General features: G+C 32.5%; 1 protein-coding gene across 2 annotated transcripts; it reads left to right on the top strand.

Annotated features, from left to right (window-relative positions):
* Positions 1–679: 679 nt before the first annotated feature.
* On the top strand, positions 680–5,907 carry LOC141359264 (uncharacterized). Of its 2 annotated transcripts, XM_073861417.1 has the most exons (6): positions 680–1,066; positions 2,454–2,783; positions 2,857–3,159; positions 3,301–3,417; positions 3,546–3,613; positions 5,353–5,907. In XM_073861417.1, the coding sequence occupies exons 1-6, from the start codon at positions 931–933 to the stop codon at positions 5,395–5,397; spliced, it is 999 nt and encodes a 332-aa protein (XP_073717518.1). In that variant the 5' UTR covers positions 680–930; the 3' UTR covers positions 5,398–5,907. The 2 variants fall into 2 exon arrangements, with proteins under 2 accessions (XP_073717518.1, XP_073717519.1); XM_073861418.1 differs by lacking the exon at positions 3,546–3,613 and having other exon boundaries at positions 682–1,066.
* The last annotated feature ends 9,888 nt before the right edge of the window (positions 5,908–15,795 follow it).

Below are 15,795 nucleotides of genomic sequence, written 5' to 3'. Positions count from 1 at the left end.
CGATCTAATGAAACTATTATTTTTATTATTACAATAAATATAAACATAGTTTGTTATCCCTTACAAGAATTTGCCATTTTGTAGTAAACATATCTTGGCAAAACTATGAAAAGTTGCCTGTTTCCATTTCTGTGTCTTTAAACGCTCGTTTTTTTTTTAAGTTGAAAGCTTATAAAAACGTATTTGGTTTGTTGTGGTTGTTAGATGTACACCTTGTCACACAGCAGCTTTTAGGTATTAATCTGTTTTTAAGTTTAATCTGTAAATGAGTTTTTATAAGCTGTCGACCCCAAAGGACGAGCGTTTAGAGACACAGAAGTGGATACAGCCAACTTTTATTAGTAGAACTTCTATTAGTAGAACTGCGTCCAATAGGGGGAAACGTAGTCGGCGATCCACTTTATTCTCCTTAAAGGCTGGGTTTTACGGCTCGACAGCTTATAAAAACTTATTTCTGGGTTATTTGGCTTGTTAGCTGTACATATTGTCACACAGCAGCTTTTAGGCATTATTCAGTTTTTTGTTATAAGCCAGAAATGACAAGGAGGCGGCTTCTCGCAATACAAAGTCAATGAAGACTGTTGGATCGCTTTCCCCCCCGGTGGGCGTGGTTTTCAAATTTGCATAACTGCGCTCTGTCTCTATACACCAGAATCCCATAAACAGTGAGGAGAGACGCGGGGAGCAGCACCAAAGAAACTGAAAGTTCTCCGTAAACAGAGTTTATGCGCTGCGCTGAATTCCCCTCCGAGAAAAGAGTATTATGTTGTATGATTCCAGACAGAAATAGCGTCTACCAAACGATCTAACAACACGCAAACACTTTGTTTTCGGTGAAGTTTTCTTTGTGTTGATCTTTAACATTCATGCTCAGTTGTTTCTCTTTTTAACTTTTTCGATTGCATCGATTTAAGAACTGAAACCAATGCCATGATTTTGAAGGACAGCGAGGATGTTTTAAAGCTTGGACTTGTTTATTCATGGATTTATTCCTCAATACAATCCGCCAAATATTATATGACTCATAAATCTGTTTTACTCGGTCTGTGCTTGTGGCTCGCATGTGGTAAGTGATTTATACTTAAATAGCTTATAAATCTAGCACTTTCTTACTTTTAAGCAAAACTTCTACTCACTTTTACTTGAGTACTGATTATGTAATACATGACATTTTATTAAATATAATGGAATAAAATATGAAATAAAAAATGATGTAACCTGTTACAATGCCTCGTCGTAAAGTACACGTTTTCCAAAGAAAAACACTTTGATCAAGTCATATAGACTTCACTGTTCCCCTGGAGTTTATGTAGAAAGAGAACTTTGAACAATTGCGGAATAGCAACGTGAACCTTTGAGTAAGAGACGAAGGACACGCCGCGGCAACCGTAACGGTTAAACATATTCAAACCGTGCCAGTTTGAAAAATGCGAGAGCAGGGGGGCAAGATATCCCAGCTAGAAGAAAAAAGTTCTAAGAACGTTCCCTGAAAGTTCCCAAAAACATTCCGCCAACGTAAAAAGTGTCCAGTTTTCTTTAAGTTCTAAGAATGTTTCTGTTGTCTGAACGTTAGCGAAATGTTACATTTTACCATTTTTAATCCAAAGTTTTCTTAAACTCCTTAATGACAAACTGCTGTGAAAGAGCTGGATCTCATTTACACTTTTGACAGAAAATAAACTTTTGATTAGTAAATGAATTAGGTGATGATCTTTACCATTATGTACCAAGTACCACAGAATTATACTATTAACTTTTCATAACAAATGTGGTGCATTACCACAAAGTTAACACAATCAGGAAAAAACTAGCAAGCAAAACGTCAAGGGTCAAGAGCCCAACTAAAACAAATACTAATCACAATAAGGGTGACTATAAATGAAACAAACATCAACATCTAAACCTAATAAGTGAATTGTGTTTTCTACAGCAATATATTTACTGAACATTCAGAAATAATGTTTTATAAAATAATAAAATGCAATGTTTCTCTATCATTTACATAAAAATTAAACAAGTCAATATAATAAACAGCTGTTGTTTTAAACATTGTGTGAACATTAAAGCATGACATTGTCATAACGTTTAAAAATGGTAAAATAAAGCATGACATTTTCATAACATTTAAAAATGGTAAAGTGTAGCATTCCTCTAGCGTTCAGACAACAGAAACGTTCCTAGAGCTTAAAGAAAACTGGACACTTTTTACGTTGGCAGAATGTTTTTGGGAACTTTCGGGGACTTTCAGGGAACGTTCTTAGAACTTTTTTCTTCTAGCTGGGTAAGCAACGTCGACTTTAATTGCGTTGTTGAGGTCAAGTTCCTATCCCCAAAGAATGAAATTTAAATTTGGTCTATATTTATATAGGCCTGTTTTTAGTGAGGATGTGTCAACTGTCTTAAATTAATTTTGTTCAAAAGTAATCTGAATTTTTTTTCTCTTTGTGTTTCAGGTGTGTTTGTTGTTGATGGAGATGAAGTGAAGTCAGTGTCAGTGATGGAGGGAGATTCTGTTACTCTACACACTGATATTACTCAAATACGAGAGATGCAGCTAACTTGGACTTTTCAACAAACCACTCGTCTAGCTGAAATCATTACAAGGGGCCAGATTAACTTTACATTTGTCAAAAGGGATGGGATATTTACAGATCATCTACAGATGAACAGTCAGACTGGATCTCTCACGATCACAAACATCAGAACTGAACATACTGGACTTTATAAACTAACTATCAGCAGAGACAATATCGCATACAAGAGTTTTACCGTTACTGTCTATGGTGAGTGTGACCAAAATGTGTATTTATGTATTTACTTTTATCTGTGTATTATTATTTATTCTCATTTTTGTAGCACCACTGCCCATTCCTGTCGTCACCAGAAACTCATCCCAATGTTCATCATCTTCAGAAAGATCATCAATCTCAAAATGTCTGTTGTTGTGTTCAGTGTTGAATATGAGAGATGTGAGTCTGTCCTGGTACAAAGGAAACAGTTTATTGTCCAACATCATTGTGTCTGATCTCAACATCAGACTCTTTCTACCTCTGGAGGTTGAATATCAGGATACAAACACATACAGTTGTGTGGTGAGCAATCCCATCACAAACCAAACTCAACATCTCAACATCAAAGATTCGTGTCTGTCATGTTCGGGTAAGACATCTTATAAAGAAAGAACTAGCACATTATAATATATTACATTAATTGGTGATAAATTAATGTGTTTTTTTTATGATCAGTAACCAAGAGATTTGCTGTGAAGTTTTTTAATTTATTGTTTTTATTTTATTACAGCAACCATCCAGAATCCACAATGGGGAAAGATAGTTGTTAGTCTGGTTTTAGTGCTCTTAATAATTGCCGCTTTAGGTGTGATGTACCTTTTCTACTTTAGATATAAAAGATCAGAAGGCAAGTATTATCAGTTTTCATTATTTTTGTGCAAAACATAATCAAAGATCTGTTAAATATTAGTTTGTTTAAAGACACAATTTCAGACTCTTTTCTTGTCTGAAAACTGTGTTTATTATTAAAAACAGCTCAGACTGATGTGGAAGGGATACATTATGCCAGTACAACATTTTTTGCTCGCAGTAAAAAGAGTCTGGTAAGAGATTTGTGTTGATGTGTGAGCTGTATATCTTGCTCTGAGCTCCTGTGGTTTGTTTCAAAGCTTTGGCCTGTATTCAAGCACACAGACAAAGATCTGCTGTGTCTGCATGCAAGAGACAAAATATTGCGCTCACGTTTCCGTTTGTGAATAATGTGACCTTGGATGTCATTTGCAAAGCACTGTAGTTATCCTAATATATTTTATGCTTGGCCTGCTTTTGTGCTGTGCATGCTAAATACTGAATATTGTTAGGCATCAGAGCCTTTAAATGTACAGTGTGTAATTTTTAGGATCTCTTGGCAGAAATGCAAAATAATATACAAAACTATATTATCAGGGTTGTATAAAGACCTTTTTATAATGAACCGTTATGTTTTTATTCCCTTGGAATGAGACATTTTTATCTTCATGCACAGAGGGTCCCCTTACGTGAAAGTCGCCATTTTGTGCCGCCATATTTCTACAGAAGCCCTTAACAGACAAACTTTTTTTTCTAAGTTGTCTCCGACGATGACATGTTTTTCTGGTGGTGGCTACCGTAGCTTCTCTATGCATTTCAAAAGCGAGGGGTGAGCAGTGGACTCAGCCGTTGGTTGCAATTCGCAACCTCACCACTCCACTAGATGCTGCTAAAATTTTCACACTGCACCTTTAAGTGCCACAAGCATCTTTTATGTATTTTGGATTTCACAGGCAGGGTCAGTCATAGGTACATGATGCCCCCTAGTGGTACAAACAAATGTAACACAATTGATAAATAAATAAATATATATATATATATATATATATATATATATATATATATATATATATATATATATATATATATATATATATATATATATATAAATATATATGTATATGTATATATATGTGTATATATACATATATATATATATACATTGCAAAACGAGATAACTCCGTTTTTTTATTTTTCAGAAATCTTGTTTTTTGGTTGTGCAAATTAATATCAATTTAACTGCAGTTGGTTTGTTTTCATTAAAACCTTCATAACTTAAAAGATACAGCTAAGTAGCACCATAAAACAAAATAATAACATAACATAATAATAAACATGTTTTGACAAAAATGTTAAAAACGGATTTATCTCGTTTTGCAATGAAATCTTCATATATATATATATATAGTGCTTGGCAAAGATTAATTGTGATCACATCCAAAATAAAAGTGTGTGCTGTATGTAATTATTATGTATACATAAATACACACAAATTCATGTATGTATTTATGAAACATTTACATGTTTATATATATTTATTTATATTTTTTATATTCTATATATTCTATATATATATATATATATATATATATATATATATATATATATATATATATATATATATATATATATATATATATATATATATATATATATACACATATACATACATAAAAAAGATATATAAATAAAAAAATTCTGATAATAATTACACACAGTGCATACACATATATTATGCAAAAAAATAACTTTTATTTTGTATGTGATTAATCGCGATTAATCTTTGCCCAGCACTACACAAACACTATGTGCTTTACTTGTTGTGACTCTTGGCTTTACCCTAAAAGTGCAATCTATGTACAGTCCTACAAAGATTAAACATTGTAATAATGAAAACAATATGTATTTTCACTCACTGAATCATAGCAAAGCCAAACCAAACCAATGCAATGTTTCAATAAATTATTTTTTCTTGTATTTCATGTTTTTACAGGAAGCAGTTGACCACACAGTGTACTCGGGCATTGTTATGAGGTGACATCTGTGCCGTTGTACAAATTAATTACCACTTACATATGCTTAGTTTTATGAAAACTAGATAAAATATCAACAACAAAATGTCCAAGGTCAGCAACAAAGATAATCAAATTATCAAAATTACATTGCTACTGTAAGAGGGTTAATTGAAACATATTTAAAAACTGTGAACATTATTAAACGTATTATTTCGATTTTAAAGACGCTTTACTCAACTGATTTATACCAGCAAACAAGATGTATGAGATATGGTATTTCATAAGGTTATGTGTCTCATTATCAAAGTTTCAGTATTAAAATGTCTGTCTGACAATATGCTGATCATTTCAATAATATTTTTATTCACATTGAATAGTAATCTTGAGTACCCACAGTAGTGGTTAGTTGTGTGCCTTGTCTGACGGGACTATTAATGACCTGGACTAACTGTAATAGAAGTATTTGTAACTTTTCATATTCATAGCTTTGTTCATTACTTTTTACATGTACTTTTTAATAAACATTTTTTACACTTTGTTTTGTTTATTGAGACAGACGTGTCAAAAGCCATCTGTATTAATTGAAACTGAAAGTAACGTTATGGATTTCCTACAATTAAACAAATGACTACAAATAGTATATCATTGTTTCATAAGTCACATGGATGACATGCATGATGCTTTAATTGATTTTAATTATAATTTATGATACATTTATTGAGCATGATAGCTTCAATCATGATTTACATTCGGTGGTTTTATTTTCATATTTTTTTAGATATTTTTAAAATAAGTAATATAATTATGGGACGACATGAAGGCGGTAAATTATGTATTTGTTTATCAGTGTACTGTCCCTTTAAAAATGCTGATAAGGACCTGTTAGATCAATGTTTCTTAACCACATGGCCCAGCCTCAAGGTGACTTAAATTATTAAAATAAGACAAAACAAACAATTAGGAATTATGATATATCTTAAAGTTTGGTTAATATTCAACAAAATGTCTCTTTATGCCAAACTCTGGAGTATTTGGGGGGAGTCTTGTTATTTAGTGTTTTAAAATTTGAATGTTTTTATTTTTAAAATCAAAAAGGTTAAGATCCACTGTGTTAGATGATGCAGTTAGTTTTTATCTTGTAAACGCATGGGCATGCAACAGATGGCGCTATTTACTATTTTAGCCTTTATGTGGATATGTAAATATATCATATAAGTGTGATAAGAATCAGCTAGTTTGAGTTTAAAGTTGTTTTAGTGGTTGAAAGGTTTATTTAAACTAAAACCGCTGAGAGTCGTGTGGTACCTGCTTTTCCTTTAAAAAAGCAGATCTTTGTTCTTAATGTTTTTTGATGTGGTATGTTTTATACAGAGCAGGTGTGATTTGGTTTGTCATGTATCACTTACCGTTGCCTTTAATCTCACTGGCAGCTGCAGGGCCAATATGGGCCCTTCTGAAGGTAAAACAGAGTTTATTTAAAGGTGCCAAAGAATGCATGTAAACGATAAATTGTTAAATTGTTCTCTGATATCGGTATGTATGTGGCTTTATTAAGTGCAAACATTTTCCAGAAATCTCTGATGCTAATATAGGGAGAAAAACGCTGTTCTCAAATTTTCAGAGCAGGTAATGTTTAAGTGTTTGTGTGCACATCATAAAAAAGGAATACATTATGGTTCCTATCTCAGATGACCTTATCACACAGGATTGATTGTTTTTTATTTGGCTTGACTGTGTTGTTAAATACTGTGCTTTGTAGGTTTCACAGGATGTGGTTTAAAGCGGAAAATGGACAGAGTACAGAGACATAATGGGCATTAAAAGAAATGATATAAATGAGATATAAATGAACAAGAGCACAATTTATGAATTGTTAAACAAAAAGCCAATTCATTCTTTGCTTCAATATAATATTAAAATACAATTAACTTAAAATATTCGATTTTCAATGCATGCACTTGAGTCACACAACAAAGCACAGGAAGTGATACCTCATAAAAGTAAAGGGATTTTCACACACTAAACACGAACTAAATCCAGCAGGAAGTTATCTGACCCCCCCCCCCCTTGAGATTGTTAAAAAGATAAGCCTATGTGTATATTGGCTTGAAATTAAAATAGAATTCAAATGATATGAAAATATTATTATAATCTGATAATGTGCTTTTCATAAACCTTTCAAATGTCTTGATGTTTGTGGGTCTTCATGCACTTTGACTTGCAGCGCAACTTGAGACAAGCTGTGGTGTTTTTTCTTTTTTTTTTGGTCAGTATGTAGCACAAATGTAAATTCTTATGCAGGTTGAAAGCAGCAGCAGGTGTATTACTGGATATGTGTGGTAAATGTGTCTGAGGTTTTTAACATGTATACTGTGCTTTTACCGCAGTAGGTGGGTGAGAGTGTCTTTTCTCACAAACCTATGTGAACCTTCTGACCTCAACACTTCACTGAAAACAACTATTGTGATGATACTTTGTAGAACTGTGTTTCTTTAAGACTAATACAAGATTCATCTGTTTATTGTACAGATTGGTTACTGTATAATGAGTCTAGTGATGTTTACAAACTAGAACATTAAAAGAAACAACTTCTCAATGAATTTTATAACAAAGGTTTAAAGGGGACATATCATGTAAATCTGACTTTTCCATGTTTAAGTGCTATAGTTGGGTCCCCAGTGCTTCTATCAACATAGAAAATGTAAAAAAAAACAGTAACTTCATTTTGGTAAACCATTCTTTGCAAGCATGTGAAAAAAAATAGATAATTGAATCCCTTTGTGATGTCAGAAGGGGATAATACACTGTAAAAAATGTCTGTAATTTGAACAGTAAAATACCGTATAAATGATACAGTATAAAACCGTATTTCACAAAACATGTGATAACCGTAGGATTCACTGTGAAAAACTTTAATTAGTTTTACAGACTAAGACCTTACATTTAACAGTAAAAAACATATAAAAATATGGTTTATTGCAGTAAAATTAACAAGATACTGTATTACCATAAAAATGAAAAAAAAAATTATTGATCAATATCAGCGTAAAAGATATGGCATTATGCGTTATTGATGTAACATTAAAACTTTTAGAGAATATATTTGTTACCAATATACTGAACCATCTGTTTATATTCTACTAAATCCTTGTTGATAGAGTTTAAAAATTAGAATAATATCAGTCTGCACTATAGTGGTCATCATGCAGGCATTTGTCATCAAGTTCCTAATTTTATCACACTAAAATTACTTTTAAACATAAAATTACAATTATTTTCTAAACGTGGACGATAAGTTTACAACTGCTGTCAAAACAAGATACAAGTGCTCAACTATTCCAGCATCCACACGTGATTTAGTAGACAAATCTTCTTTCTGACGTGATGTAATCACAAGTCAAATGGATATTTTCCACCAAATTTATCCCATTAAATCTCCAGTTTGTGTTTGTTTAAGATTCAGTTGAAGTCACCATTATTGTAAATAGTGTTTCCTTTAGTTAGGCATTTGTCCTTGTGACCTTCACTGACCTAACACTCCTCTTTTAGCAATTGCAACAGTGCTTTATTAAGACCACTTGTTTATTGCTAGAGGGAGTAGAAAAAACTATCATGTGATCTATTGATTGCTTGTATGTCATGCATATAATTTTATATGCATAAAATTTTATAAATATTTCATGAACATGAAATGATAAAATAACAATAAAGATATAAAGCACAAAAAAGTGATGCTCTATGCAAATTACACTGTTTTGAACAAGACTGCTGTAATGCTTTAGTTAGTTTCTTTTTTAGTTTCTTTAGACATCAACACTTTGGATACAAATCTCAACGATGGTGACAGTAAATGGTAAGAAAGTTGCACAATTTTGTGATGTCACAATGCATGATGGGAGTTATGAATGAGTTTTCTACAATCCTGGTACCCAGCATGCATTGCAGCATGAAGCTTTGTTGTTGAATGTCACCATTGTTGCGTTTCATAGGCGGATTAAAGTGTCTGTAAAGACTACGGAGTATTTACTGTAAATTTACAGTATTTTAAAGGAATTAAAGGAAATGTCTATAAACATAATGGAAATAGTACTGGTAATCTATTTTACTGATTTTTTTACAGTGTAGCATTTAAATTAGACAGTTCTGAGCTGTTAAATAGATGGTACTGAACCGTCATTTGTACAACATAAACCTTTACAATAAATAGTTTTAAGCTGTAAAAAATGGTAATGAACCATAAGTACTACAATGTTAACCCTTGAATTTGACAGATATAAACTGTTTTAGCAACATAAACATGTTAAATAAACAGTTATAAACTGTAAAAAAACATTTAAAATTTGTAAAATATACAGTACAATGGGTGCAATCCCGTAAAACCAATAACATTGCTACCGTATTTTTGACGGTAAAGATCTGGCAACCACAGCTGCCGGTTTTCTACCGTAAAATGTACGGTTTATTTTTAACAGTGTACCACCCCTTAATCTGCACTTTGCAACCATGGCACTGCCGTTTAGTGCAGAGATCAGCTCATTTGCATTGTGAAGGACAGACACAAAACGGCACATTTTTGCTCACACCTAAAAAGTGGCAATTTTAACATAATAAATTATCTATATGGTAATTTGAGCTAGAACTACACATATGTACTCTGGGGACACCAAAGATTTATTTGACATCTTAAAAAGTCTTATGAAATGTCCCTTTTAGGCTGGTTGTTAATATAGCAATGTTTCCAAACCAGGGGGCCGGGTCCCACCGGGTGGCCTTAGCAGATTTCCAGGGGGGCCTCAAGATGACTTAAAATGATAAAAAATTGACAAAACAAGCATTAAAATAAGCTAAAATAAGCAAATATCAAGATGTTTATTTTTTTGGCCATTTTTGTTGATTGGTTGGTTGTTTAGTGAATATACATCTGTCATTCCAAGTACGATTTAATTTTATGTTATGAAAAAATGTAGTTAGTGGGGGGCATTTAAATATTGATGTGAGCAGCTAGATGTGTAACATGAATCTGATTGGCTCATACCTAAACAGGAAATAGTGGCCTCTCAGAACCTAAAAGGATGTGCTGTTTATTTTTGCAGAGCACAGCCAATAACCATGAACATATCAGACAAAGAAAGCCTTTCTAACCAGACAAACTTTATTAAACAGATTAGTGGAAACGACAAAGCTTTTTTTGTTAGGAGCAAATTTAATATTAATGCATTTCTGAGTATGCTTTTTATCTTATAGGTGAACCTGTCATTTAATCTTAGCAGGTGCATAGGTTAGGCTAGATGGAAACTGTGGTTTGCAAAGCACAATGGCCACTCAGATCGGGTCTGTAAGCAAATCATCACAAAAAGACAAAACATTAACAAAGAAAAACTGGAAAGACATTAACAAAATTTTTACCTTTTACTTCTAAGTAATAGCGGGCCATTTTAAAATAAAGTTTATTTGGAGAATAATGTTTAACTGTTAAATCTAAAATTCAATCTAATTTTAAATGTAAAGTACAGAATCTCCCTCCATCACTGACTTCACTTCATCTGTAACACCAAACACACAGCAATACCTAACACACACCTATTTAATAAATAGAAACCTGTTACAGATCAAACAGGATCTTGGTGAATTTGAAGATCAGGTAGAACAACATCAGAACAGCTCATAGGTCTTGAATGCAGAAAAAGTTTAATTAATACATATAGTTTTAATTTAAGAAATCTAAATAAGCTAAATAAAAGCAGAATAACCATTCATGAGTAAATACAAGCAGAGAAAACATAAAACACAGCACGAGCCCTTATTTTGTCACGTGACAGTTTTTCAGCATCCCTCCCCCTGATCTTGTGAATTATACAGCATCAGCTACATTTAAAACACAAGATTGTGGAAGATTGTACAATGATATTCTGTATCAATAAAGCACATTTGTAAACTATTAATGGAAAATAAAATACAGTTAAAACAGCAGAACAGCTTGTAATATGTAACTGGAAGAATTATGTAGAAACAGACTCAACACATCACCTGCAGGTTTTTTTTTTTTTTTTTTGCAAATGTAGGAGGAGTAAAAAAAACAAATGAGAGCGTATCTAGATCAAGTTACCACAATGAATTTTCCATAGCCTCGTTCTATGGCCCCTCTCAATTTTAATATATCTGTTGCAGATTAGATATTTATATTTTAGTATGCTATTTTTTCAGAATAGATGAAGCAGGATTTTCTTTTATAAAGCCTGACAGACTTTTAATGTCATTTATTTATTAAATGCTCACTTTTTGCACTATGTGGAGTTATTTTCAGAGGATCATACAATGTTTTCTCTGCTTGTATTTACTCACGAATGGTACGTGATCAAATTTCTTTCATTAATTATAACGATTTTATTTTGTTTATTTGAGTTATTAAAATCAAATTATATTTATTTATCAAACGTTTTGTGCGTTCAAGACTAGATGAGCTGTTCTGATGTTGGTGTTACAGGATCTTCAAACTCACTAAGATACTGTTTGATCTGTAACAGGTTTTTATTTATTAAATATGTATGTTATGTTTTCCAGGTAACTTTGTGTTTGGTGGTGATGAAGTGAAGTCAGTGTCAGTGATGGAGGGAGATTCTGTTACTCTACAAACTGATATTACTCAAATACAGAGGGATGATTACATCGTGTGGATGTTTGGACCTAAAGAAACTCGTATAGCTGAAATCTACAAGAAAAACATTGATATGTATAACAGTAATGAGATATTCAGAGACAGACTGAAGCTGGACAGTCAGACTGGATCTCTCACCATCACAAACATCACAATCACACACACTGGACTTTATAAACTACAGATTATCAGTAACAGTGAAACTTCATACAAGAGATTCAATGTTACTGTCTATGGTGAGTATGCTACAGTCATATGTTTGTTTTAATAGGGAACACTCTAAAAAAAATCCGTAAAAAAACTGACAAAGTACTGTGTAAATATGAAGGAATTTTCCGTATTTATGTTTTACAGGCATTTATCCGTTTTTTTAATAACATGTTGCATTATGGGTACAATAACCCCTGCTGCAATCTTTCACTTTTGCCTCTCTATCACCATCTCTGTTTGAAACCTAAAATTACAACTTGCTTGCACAGTTATTTTCTAACATGGATGATGTTTAACTTCTAAACAAATGCTGTCAGAACAAGATACAAGTGTTCAACTATTCCAGCATCCACACATGTGATTTAGTAGACAGATCTTCTTTCTGACGTGACGTGTAAGTCAAATGGATATTTACCACAACATTTATCACATTAATCTCCAGTTTGTGTTTCTTTTAGATTCATTTGAAATCACCACTATGGTGATTAGTGTTCCCTTTAGTTAGGCTTTTGTCCCTTGACCTTCACAGAACTGTTTCTGCTCTTTTAGCCTTGCAACAATGTTTTTGCTTGTAGCAATTACAACTTATTTGTTGCTTGAGGAAGGAGAATTTTCTATGATGTCATATTAGCTTAGTTGTTATAATGTTATGCTGCCTAACATTTAAATATGAAATGATAAAATAAGAATAATGAACTGAAATGTATAAGAGTGACACTCTATGCTGATCTAAAAACACACTGTATTGAATAAGATGGCTGAATTTTACCTGCTGTGGTTTTTGCTTCAGAGACATCAACATTTTGGATACAAATCTCAACAATGGTGAGAGTAAATGTTAAGAAAGATTTTCGGCAATCCTGGTACCCAGCATGCATTGCGGCATGAAGCTTCGTTGTTGATTGTCACCATCGTTGCGTTTCATAGGCGGACTGAAGTGTCCCTAAAGACTACGGAAAATGTTCTGTAAATCTACGGACAATGTTCTATAAATCTACAGAATGTTCAGTTTTTGAATAAACGGAAATGTCTGTAACCATAACGGAAAAGGTACCGGTAATTTTCTGCCAGGACATTATCCGTTTTTTTACGGATTATTTTTTTAGAGTGAAGTTCTTTACATTTTGCATGTTCCATGTACTGATCCTCTTTTTTGATAAATGTTCAGTTCGTTATCAGTTAATGGTTTGCATATCCTGAAAACCGAAACACGGAACAAACACAATCAATCACGTTGTTAATGATCAACAAGCTTTTTATAAGCTGATTAACTGTAAAACTAATCAATTAAAGTATGAGGAAATTTAAACACTGTTAATTATTTACAAGTCAACTTTGTCGGAATAGCATAAAATTAATTCCTAAAAAACATATTTTTATTTCCAGCTCCTTTGCCTGTTCCTGTCATCACTCGTATAAGTAATTCATCAAACTGTTCATCATCATCAGAAAGATCATCAAGCTCAAAATGTGTGTTGTTGTGTTCAGTGTTGAATGTGAGAGATGTGAGAGATGTGAGTCTGTCCTGGTATAAAGGAAACAGTTTATTGTCCAGCATCAGTGTGTCTGATCTCAACATCAGACTCTCTCTACCTCTGGAGGTTGAATATCAGGATACAAACACATACAGATGTGTGGTGAACAATACCATCACAAACCAAACTCAACATCTCAACATCACTCATCTCTGTCAGACGTGTTCAGGTGAGATAAAGTCTGATGAAAGTCATTAATTTACAGTGAGTCAACACACTTAAGTTTTAGAATAACCAATAATATTTTTTTGTGCATTACAGAAAACCAACATTATATAATGCTGATAGTTGTTGTGGTGGCGATGGTGTTGTTGTTGGTGGTCGTTGCACCATTGATTTACCACACCTGCAAAAAGTTTAAACGATCAACTAGAGGAGGCAAGTGTTTGCAAAACTATAAACTCATGAGTCAAAATGTTGTTTCAAACTGATATGGACTTTTTTGAGGTTCAAACATGTGATTACTATTATTATTGTTAAAACAGTTGAGACTCTGGAGGAGGAGATACTTTATACAGAGACAGTCTTTACACAAAGGGTTCAGAATACGGTAAGATATTGCATTACTCTTATTCTTCTCTCTATGGATGTTGTTTGGCAGAAGCAAAATATTTAAAACAAATATTGCTGTTTCTGCTTTTAATGTGCTATTTTTATTCTGGCATTTTTATATGCATCTTGGGAAAAACACCCAGACATACACAAAGATGCTCAAAGACCTTAATTCCAGTCAATTGTAATGAATATATAGAAAAGCTTTACATCATGATAAAAATATTCTTGCAATTGTCTAGTTTGTTTGGTATTTTTTTACTTTTAGTATTGTTACTCCATCATAGGTTTTTTTTTTTTTTTTTTGCTATATTAAATGCTGTTTTACTTGATACATGACTATCGCTGTAGTCTAAATTGTGGGAAACCCAGCTCTATATTATCCAGTCCTTATTTTAAGTTTGAATTTTTTTTAATTTCTGTTTTTTTCTAGCAGGTTGTTGAAGCAGATCCTACAGAATACTCAACTGTATTACTTACATGACTGCAAATAAACACCTTTTATTACTTAACTTGGACTGGTTGTCAGTGAATTGAACAGTTTGTCACCACTATGTTTTGCAATACAGAAATATGTCAGAAATATTTGCAATACATATAATACAGAAATATTTGCAATACATATTTACATTATCTAAGATTGCATGCTTTTGGGTGCAATGATATGATATAATAAATTAATTATGTTCTTTTAATGCCATCAGAGGCATTCACAAGACAAAAAAGTACAATTTCTGTTCTTGATATACATTTGCACGCACCCGAAACTTTTCCAACTAGTCAAACTTGCATTATCCTGATGGTTTGGTTTTTAATCTGTTTTTGACATTGTTACTATTGACCCTGTAAAGCCCGTTTTGTGCCAAAGACTGATTGGAAATTTACGTAGCTCAATTTTATGTTTTTACTGCTGTATGCCCGAAGTAATGTGTTAATATACTTTACCCAAATATTTCTTCATTTGCATACTTTACATTGCTCTTAATCTGATTTGGTAATAAAATAATTTTTGCTTTAAAAAATTAAGCTTTATGTAAAGTGTGTCTATCTAAATTGCACTTAAAACAATAAATCAGTTGTGTAATGTGAAAGTAACCACATCTCTGTAATATTAATGGCATTATGTACACACTAGAAGATTCATTTAATAATTACCCAGTAAGGCACAAAAATAATAATAATGAGATGATGTGCTGTAAATGGGTGAAGTTGACAAATAAGCTCTTACAGTATGAGCTTTAATGAACACAAAAACATTGTAGAATGTTGTTCCTTTAATGGAAAGTGTTTGGCTCATAACACTGCAGACATTTTAAAGGGGTCATATGATGAAAATGTTAGCATTGCCACTTTGTAGGTTTGAGCAAAAATGTGTCGTTTTGGGTGTGTTTTTTAAAATGCAAATGAGCGGATGAAGTGCAAACACTGATCACAATGATGGTGGTTTATTGTAATTGAAACTCTATTGT

This window comes from Misgurnus anguillicaudatus, chromosome 23 (assembly GCF_027580225.2).
Source record: "Misgurnus anguillicaudatus chromosome 23, ASM2758022v2, whole genome shotgun sequence".
Taxonomy (NCBI): Eukaryota; Metazoa; Chordata; class Actinopteri; order Cypriniformes; family Cobitidae; genus Misgurnus; species Misgurnus anguillicaudatus.
Note: the sequence above shows the minus strand (reverse complement) of the source record. Positions and strands in the feature narration are given on the sequence as shown.